The sequence below is a fragment of the Petaurus breviceps genome, unplaced genomic scaffold (assembly GCF_028583685.1).
Source record: "Petaurus breviceps papuanus isolate PSGF00001 unplaced genomic scaffold, PetGlider_PUasm1.0 90842, whole genome shotgun sequence".
Lineage (NCBI taxonomy): Eukaryota > Metazoa > Chordata > Mammalia > Diprotodontia > Petauridae > Petaurus > Petaurus breviceps.
The window spans coordinates 9,058,896-9,068,677 of NW_027187358.1; the positions used below are offsets into that span (position 1 = coordinate 9,058,896).

General features: G+C 39.0%; 1 protein-coding gene across 1 annotated transcript in view; it reads left to right on the forward strand.

The window, feature by feature from the left end:
- The window catches only part of PRKCE (protein kinase C epsilon), a 657,089-nt gene that overhangs the window by 418,564 nt on the left and 228,743 nt on the right, over positions 1-9,782 (forward strand). Inside the window, exons 7-8 of the mRNA XM_069071624.1 lie at positions 3,221-3,363; positions 8,245-8,341. Coding sequence (XP_068927725.1) covers positions 3,221-3,363; positions 8,245-8,341 — 240 coding nt within the window. The remainder of the gene's footprint in view (positions 1-3,220; positions 3,364-8,244; positions 8,342-9,782) is intronic.

Genomic DNA, 9,782 nt, shown 5'->3' on the forward strand with positions numbered 1-9,782 from the left:
CTATTTGCTACAATCTAGCTGTAGTAGCCTCTATTGACTATTTGGTCTTCTTAACACATGGTATTCCATCTCCTGTCTCTGTACCTTTGCTCTGGCTGTTTAGTGTGTCTGGAATACTCTTCCTTCTGACTTCCAACTTTTAGACCCCCTGGCTTCCTTTTAGAATTCCTGCCTAATCTGAAAAGTATATAATAAAAAAAAAATTTTACCAGCTAGTGTTACCTCCTCTCAGGGACCTTTTCTCCTCTCCCTTGGTATTAATACTATCCCTTCCAAGGTTATCTTCCATCTACTTCTACGGATTTATCTTGCATGGTCTGGCTCATATGCGTTGTTTTCCCCATTAGAACATATAAACTCCTTGAGCTCAGGGTTCATTTTTGACTTTTGGGGCTTAATAAATGTTGATTGATTGATTCTCTGTGTCTCCATGACTTAGCAGAGTGCTTTCCACAAAGTAAATGCTTAGGATGTAATTGGTGATCAATTTTTTCATCTTTTAATAATCAAACCATTATATATTGATAAAATTAACATTTTTAATGAAAAATACTATATTTTTCCAAAACAAGAGATTAATGAAAATAAAATTAGCATTGTTTTTAAAGTAAATCTCTTTTGTGTCTGACTTAATAGAGTCTCCTTTCTGCTTCTGCATTCAGTCTGCTGTGGTTTGTTGTTTTGGTTGAAATATAAGAAAATCTAGCCTCACATATATAGATAGTTGTATATAATGAAATACTAGGAAAATAATCTCTTACATGTTATTATTAAAATAATTTTGACTTCATGAATCCCCTGAAAGAGTCTCAAGGTCCCCCGTGATCTGTAGTTTCATACTTTGAGAATTATTACCTTGGCTCTGTCTTCAGCTGAGCCGCTAATTTCAGAGCCACCAGTTTCAATTCATTTCTCTATCCAACGGGGATGCTGTGGTTGGTAATCCTCCCCCTGACAGAAGGGATTATAACTCTCTTTAGTATTCTCATCCAATAAAGCTTCTTCAATTTCATCAGTCCAGGCCCTTTCCTCAGCCAAGAACAGGGACCATCCTGTGACTTCTTCTTAAACATTTCTCTTAGTTCCTCTTCTAAGTAAATTGTTTAATAAATGTTTTATTTTCATTCATTCATTACTTTCTTCTGAAGTCTTCTCTGAGCTTAAAAAAATGTTTCCTTAGCTCTTCTTGACTGAAGTATCACTGCCCTCCCTTGGGTCTTCTCATTTCTTCTGCCACCTGACTTAGGGTCAGAAATCCATTTCAGGACTTCTTGTAACCCCTTGGCTGAGCTATATCTCCCCAGATTGTCATTTCCTCTAACAGAGAAGGGATTGAGAGACTCTGTGATAAGGAAACAATTTTAACCTCACCCCAGCAGCCTCTCTGTTCTAGACAGACCAACAAATGCTGTACCAGCTAGAGAATTCTGAGAAGACCCTGTGACCTTTTTCCCAGTAACATATCCCAACCTAGTCTCTTTCTCTGACCTCTCTACACACAGATAAGACAAGCAAGCTCTGTTACAATCAGAGTGCTGACTACTGAGACAGGACACTATGATATTCCCTTATTTATCCAGCAAGTATATAGGTACCACCTCTCTGCACAGAAAACCCTATGGGGAGTCAGCAATCATGTACAAATTTGGGGGCTTGCTGTCACAAAACATTGGGGACCACCTAAAATAAGATAAAAATAAATTTTTAAAAAATACAAAATAGTACATTTTCAACTGCAAATAGAATATAGTGAAAGTATTAGCACAGAAAGGAATACAGACAAGGTAGCAGGTATATTGGGTTAAATCAAGTAGAAATAACACTGGTGTGGAAGTCAGGAGATTAGAGTCTCAGCTCTATTTCTGACTATGCTTATGATTTTGAGGAGATGGTCTATCTCTCTGACCATCAGATGTCCCCTCATTTATAAAATGAGAGCGTTGGATGTGATGGAAACAACTCACTTTTAGCTTTACAAAGTTCTTGACTTACAGTAAACCTCTGAGATAGTTAGAATGGATAGTATTAGCTTCATTTCAGGGGTAGAGAAACTAATTAGTAATAATAACAGTAGCTTTTCTATAGAGGTTTAAGGTTTGCAAACCACTTTACAAATATTTCATTTGATCCTCAGCAACCCATTTTACAGATGGAGGTCAGGGAACTTACCTCAAGTCACACAGCTAGTCAGTGTCTAAGGCAGAGATTTGAACTCAGGTCTTCCTGATTCCAAGTCCCTCATGCTGTCCACAATACCTCCTCTCTTTCCTGGTTCTTGAGAAATCAAATGACTTGCCTTTAATTGTAAGTGTCTAAGGCCAGATTGAAAAGCAGGCCCCTTGACTCCAAAACAAGTGTTATATTTGCCACTCAATCATTGAGTCCTTCTAGTTCTGACATTTTATATCTCTAGAAGATAAATTCCACCAGAGTCCTTTCCTTTGAGAGATGGGGGGCTATGGGTATGGAGTGTTACTTATGTTCTCAGATGAGGTCAGTTGGTTTTGAGTAGGTATTTTTCTTTGCTGTGGGAGAAGAATATAGTATATTATATATGTATATACACATACATATAATAAAGGAATACAGTATGTTATATATAGTACATAATGTGGCATAGGAAAAGTGGTGGGAATATGGAGCATATGGGGAGATCATGGTGGTTTAAAAACAAAAACACCGATGAAATTTAAACTACCATGGGTGGCAGAGACTGTCTTTTGCCTCTTACTGATGCTTAGCATAGGGGCTCACACATAGGCACTTAATAAATGTATATTGCATGACTTATAAAGGTCAGAGATTCAGAGCTGGAAGGGATGTCAGGCATCATTCCAGTTCCCTCATTTTATAGATACAGGAACAGACAAGGTAAGAGGTTAAGAGTGAGTTGATAAAGGTTACACAGGTAATGCTCCTTTCCTTTGTGCTTATTGAAAACTCACTGGGCCTTCCCTGAGCCTGTCTCCTCAGTGGTAAAAGAAGTATAATGAAATTTATAGTCCTTGTTTTTTTTTGGGGGGGGGAGGGGTGAAGAATGAAGCAAGGTTAACTTCATGGAAGAGATGAGTATGAAAGGAATAAAAAAAAAATCTATTTTCTTATGTAAGATGAGGCTCCTTTATCTTCCCGAAGCTCGTGGGGGATTATGGTAATTATTATTGTGGGTTTTTTTTTTTCTGAGAAATATATGCATCTGATCCTCAATGTCTCCTTTCAGTCTGCAAGATGAATGTACATCGGCGCTGTGAAACAAATGTCGCACCCAACTGTGGGGTAGATGCGAGGGGGATCGCCAAAGTGCTGGCCGACCTGGGAGTCACTCCAGACAAAATCACCAACAGTGGTCAGAGGAGGAAAAAGGTAAATTAAGTGGCTACTCTGAGCCTTTTCAATGCTGTTGACTTTGCCTTGTAGGAAGGTGGGATAAGGGATTCAGGAAGCCTGCTTATCCTGGGTCCCACAGCATTTACTTGAAATGAGTCTATGTAAAAAAAAAAAAGATGAAGACTATTCACCTTAAGCCTGTCTCAGTCATTGTCTTATTTTTCACTGGCCTAAAGAAGGTTTGTCAAGGAAGATCTAAGCTTAAAGAGCAGGACTTTGAAATTTCCTCCAGGACAAAGGGAGGAAAACCTACCATAAAATCCCACTGTGTGCAGAAGTATACTTCCATGCCCTCAGGTTGGCAAAAGATCAGCATTAGGGGATAGAATCCACCAGTGGCATTGCTCTACTGAGGATAAATATCAAAAGCAAGACAAACAAAACAAAAAACCCTGGAACACCATCCTTTTCTAGCGGGGAAGGAAAGTAGAAATAGGATAGTGCTGGAATGCAGCTACCCGTAGACATGGTCACAATTCCATGACACCAAACATCTGTGTCTTTCTACAGAGAAACCAGTCTGAATTCCATCTGTATGAAATTTTTGATGCACTAGAAAAAGATCCTTTTGCTACTCATACTTCAGGGGAATGTGTGTGTCCATGCATACATACACACACGTACCTATTATATATGTAGTTATGCATTGCATAGGTTATGTACATGCATATGTATTTAAGCTTTAATAGCTTAAAACTGCAACGAAACTTTTGGGACACACTGTATGTAGTCAAATACATGTATGTATGTGTGTGTACAAACATACGATATGGTATAGGAGCGTGACACATGTCACATGTACCACATGGCATGTATATATCATGTATTTATATATGTGACATATACATATTATGTATTTTTTTATAAGCCAAGGCCCACAGATGTAAGACATTCCCCCAAGGCTTTAGCAGCAATTTTGTGTCCGAGGTCTTCTCCAACCTTGGCTTCCTGCCTAGAAGTTTTCAGAAATCTTTGAAAAAGTTGTTATGAGAAAAGTGGAAGCAAGTTAATTGAACTATAAATCTTGGCATGGGGGGATGATTTCCATCAGCCAGTCCTTTCAAATACTTTATCGTGCTAGCTAGCTCTAGGCAGAAAATTAAGAGGACTTCCATCTAATCTATACCAGCCTACTCTGACATCCCAGAAGAAAAGCAAGCATGTCCAAGGGACTCTACCAGACCCAGAAAAGCAAGAGAGCCCCCAGTTTCTTCTTAATCTTTAGAACTCACTTAAATGGACTATCCAATTTCCCGGACAGCATCTGGCTGTAGATGCTGCCCGCCTTTTTTTCCCTCCTGACTCTCAAAAATGCTTTGGCCCTTGGCTGCTTAAGGATAGATACATTTTGCCTTCCTAAAAGAAGTTTTCTAGTTTTTTCCTTTAACAAGTATTGTTGTAAAGGCTAAATGAAAAATGTCACTCTTGCTAGGGGAATTTAACTATGATTTGCATGTTTCTAGTGGCCATCTTCTCATTCCAACTTTCTCATTTCTATATCCACCAAGAGGAATGGGGCTGGACTGGCCTCTAAGGAACAGGAGTCAGCAGTTTATCATGGAAGGCAGTATAAATATATTTTTTAGCAGATTTTTTCAATTATCAAGCTTTTTTTCCCTTCTCACAAACAAAACAAAACAAAAAAAGAAGAAAAAAACAAAATTCTTGTAACAAATATGCGTAGTCAAGGAAAACAAATTCCCTTATTGACTCTGTACCTTTAGTCTATCATCTTTCTGTCTGGAAGTAGGTAACATGTTTCGTCATCAAGCCTCTGGAATTATGATTGATTATTGTAAGAAACAGAGTTCTTAAGTCTTCAAAATTGTTTGTTTTTTCAATGAAGACGTTATAGTATCATTTATTGTCTAGATTCTTCTCACTTTACTCTGTGTCAGTCCATAGGAGATTTCCCATATTTCTCTGAAACCATACCCTTCATCATTTCTTATAGCACAGAGCTCTTCTCTTACATTCATATAGCCTAGATTTCTTTATCCATTCCCTGAGTGATATACATCCCTCTAGTTTGCATTTGTTTGCCACCACAAAGATAAAAGTTGTATTTATATAAATTGCTAAATTAAACATTTATATACATTTAAATTTATATAAATTAGATAAGTACTTTTGTACATATAAGATATTTTCCAGGCAGTATATTCTTTTTTTTTTTTTGCTTGCTTTTTGGAGGGGGGAAGGTAGGGCAGTTGGGGTTAAGTGTCTTGCCCAAGGTCACACGGCTATTTTTGTGTTAAGTTTCTGAGGCTGGATTTGAACTCAGGTCCTCCTGACTCCAGGGCCGGTGCTCTATTTACTGCACCACCTAGCCACCCTCAGGCAGTATATTCTTAAGGGGAGAGTCAGATAAATGTGTAGGATGGAAATAAGAACAAAGTAGAATCGTCCACTGAAGACTTCTTTTTTCCCCTTCTGTTGTGCCAGAAATAATGTAACAAAGCAATCTTATTATTGATTAAAATACAGTATAAAAATGACATTAAAACACAGATTTCTGCATAGTTCTGGTGCCCCTCCAGCAGCTGTACCTCATCTGAATGTCCTGGGTCATCGTGAGGCCTGTTGGAAGGAGGCCAACATGGATGATTTTAGCGAGTGACATTGCCAAAAATAAGGGCTTATGATGGTGATATTTTTATCACTTGAATTCCATTGAATGCAAACACTGGAAAATGGTTTGGTCTCTTTGTTCCTGCATTATTGTTGGAATGACTGCCATAGTTCAACTTAGAATGAGAGGCTGGAAAAAAGAAGCCCCTGTGGCCTGGAACACAAGATCATTTCTCAGCTGTGGTTCCTGATTTTGATGTCATGTCAACACCAGCAACTGTGCAGAGGTCCATTCAAAAAGAAAGTGCATCTGAATGACTCTTCTGGGCCAGAAGGGCAAGAGCCAAAGGAATCCAACCTGCTAAATAAACCTCAGACACGGTCACCAATGCCTATGGCAGGGAATGATTCCCTGAAGAGAGGGGCTGATAAAGTTAGGGGCATGATTAACAAATGTTTTTTGAGGTTGTGTTGTGACTTCCTCATTATGCTAGGGATGGTAAAGAGTAGAAAGAAACTGAAAACATGCTTCCTCCCCATTTAACTAATTTATAATCTCATTTAATGGATAAAAAATGCACACACTGAAAGGTAGCATGGTTCCATGGATGAAGTTCTGCTCTTGGAGTCAGGAATGCCTGGATTTGAATCCTGTCTCTGACACTTTTTTTAATTCACTTTTTTTCCCCCAATTAATAAAACCTCAATTTTTTTTTCTTCCCTTCCCCTCCACCATTGGAAACAAAAAGAAAATAAAAAACCCAAACCCAGTAACAAATATGCATAGTCAAACAAAACAGCTCCCCTCATTGTGTTTGTCTAAAAATGTATCTTAGTCTGTACTGGGAGTCCGTGCTTCTCTGTCAGAAGGTGGATAATATGTTTCATCATTGATCCCTTAGAATTGTGATTGATCACTGAATTGATCAGAGTTCTTACTGTTTTCAGAATTGTTTGTTTCTATGTTATTATTGTACAAATAGTTCATCTGGTTCTGCTCACTTTATTCTACATCCGTTCATACCAGTCTTCCTAGGCTTCTCCAAATTAATCCCTTTCATCATTTCTTACAGCACAATAATATTGCATGATACTAGTATACCTTAATTTGTTCAGTTACTCCCCAATTGATGGGCCCCTCCTTAGTGGCCAGTTCTTTGCCACCACAATAGCTGCTATAAATATTTTTGTCTGTATGGGTCCTTTTCCCCTTTCTTTGATCTCTTTGAGATACACTGTCTGTCACTACCTGTGTGACTCTGGGCAGGTCACTTAAGACTCAGTGCTCTAACACACACTTCTTAAACTATAGGTCATGACGCCATATTTAAGAAGTGCTAAAGAGCTCGCAAGTGGAAAAAGTTTAACAAGTGCTACTCTAGGCAACCTCTTAGAATATAAATTTCACAGGAGGTATTGTCTTGCATTGGCAGAAGGACTTGGCTCATCCTGAAGTTCCATATATCAATAATATCACAGAGCTAATCCCTTTCTCTATTCCTAATACCAACCTCACAGGCCTGTTGTGAGGATTAAATGAATTCCTAGACTTGAAGTGTTTTGTAAATTTCTGTATATAAGCTAGCTATTGCTATATATAAATGAAAATTAGTTAAAAAAACCGAAATAAAATTATTTTATTTAAATAATAAAATTATTTAAATTAAATGCTTAATTTTGATACAATTTAAATAAATTGGTAACAATCAACAGTACAAAGCAGTATGAGATTACGGGCCAAATGAGTGATATAAATTGTGTTAAGGGGCGGCTAGGTAGCACATTGAGTAAGAGCACCGGCTCCTGTGTCGGGATGACCTGGGGATTGAATCCTGGGCTCAGATACTTAGCTCCCACCCAGAAACACCTGGCTGTGTAACCTTGAGCAAGTTACTTAACCCAGATTGCTTTAGAAACTAACTAACTAACTAAATAAATAAATAAATACTGTTAGAAGAGTTCAGGTGATCTGGGAAGGTGTCACAGAACTAATGAATTTGAGATTGACTTCAAAGGATGGGTGGGATCAAAATAATCAGAACATCAAACAAAACCTTGGAAATCTCTCCTCTCTCTCTCTTTCTCTCTCTCTCTCTCTCTCTCTCTCTCTCTCTCTCTCTAATTCCTTAATGAGAAGAGGCTGAAGCCTTTTGAGATCATAACCTTTAAAATGAATTATGATATTTGGAAAGCATGCTGCCTGTCAGCTCCTTGGCTGATTTGGGAGCATAGAACCTCCTAGGTAACCATGTGTCTGTCTGTGTGTCTGCCTTTGTGTGTTCCCAGCTAATTCCAGGTGCTGAGTCTCAGCAGTCACTCCCTGGGAGCTCCCCCTCTGAAGAAGATCGATCCAAGTCAGCACCCACCTCCCCTTGTGATCAAGGTGAGAAGCTGTGATGTTCTTCCCTCAATTCTGAATTGTGCTTTTAGGGAGCTGGCTAGTTCTAATCCTTTTTTGAAAAAGTGCTTGGCATATATAGTAGGTTCTCAGTAAGTGGTGGGTTTAATTGAATGCAATTTGGAAACTTAAGCCCTATTTCCTCAAAGAAAGAAAGCTTGGGTTAGAAGAACTGATAGTCTAAGGAAGATCTCCACATTCCCTTTTCTCATTCAGTCATTCAACAGATATTGCCTTCCCAAAGCTATTCAAACTTCAGTATTTAAAACTGGGCTTGTTGCATGTGTCCTCTAGGAGATTTTCTTAAGTAAGCAGAAGTTAAGGGCCTACCGTGTGCAAGGCACTGAATTATTAAGCCTATGCCTCTTCTAAAGTTCTGTGCTAGTATAGAGAAGCAAAACATCCTTCAGGTTTATGGTCCTTTCCTTCCCCTTTTTCCTTTCTCTTATCCTATGACTAGTAGGCTATGAGGTATCACCACTTTGACAGTCTGTGACCCTTCCTCCCACCATCTGTATCTATCTCCTACCAACCTTCCTATGTGTTTGCATATCCTCATCACCAGGCCGTTGTGTTCCTTCTCATTGTAGCTGGCTCTTTACCTTGGAATCAGGTTTGGAATAGACTGAGGCTGGAGGGAGCTGGAGAATCATGTATTTGAGTACCTTCAGTGACTAGTAGATGGCCATGGGGCCTATGCTGGGCTATGCTGGGGGTGGAGGAGTTAGCTTTGGTCTTGATTTACTATCAAAATTTAGCCTGGAATTCACAGAAGGTCATAGGCTTTAGAGCTAGAAGGGACCATCAAGTTTGCCTCCCCCAACCCCCATTTTACAACTGAGGAAACTGAGGCCAGGGAGATGAAGTGATTTGTTCACCTTTGTAGTAAGAAATGAACCAAAACATGAATCTGGGTCTTCAAACTCCACATTCCGTGTTTTTTTCATTTCCCTTCCACTCTTCTTGTTTTCAAAGTTAGGAGGACCTGACTTATCCTGGGAAAATATCATAATGCTAATAAGGTTTCAGTGGGCCTGGGAATGTTAAATAAATATCACAGAAGTGCCATTTATTCATTCATCCATTTCATTCAACCAAGTGCCTCATGCATAGCAAGCACTGAGAAGAGTGATAGAGGCTGTAGAGATTTAGACGAGCCCTTACAGAGCTTGAGAGAAGTGTGTGCTTTTCCCAATAACATTAACAGTAACATTCACTTTTTGCCCTTTCAAATCACCGTCCTTTGTTTCTCTTCATGTTAGGTAAGCAGGACCAATAGTTAATTACTGCCCCCATTATACAGATGGGGAAGCTAGAGTCCAGCGGAGTGAAGGGATTTAGGGTCTCTCATTGAGTTAGTGGTGGTGGCAAGATTAGAACCCCAGCCTCCTGCCTCAGTGTGGCTCAGTGTGTCCTAACCTCAAGA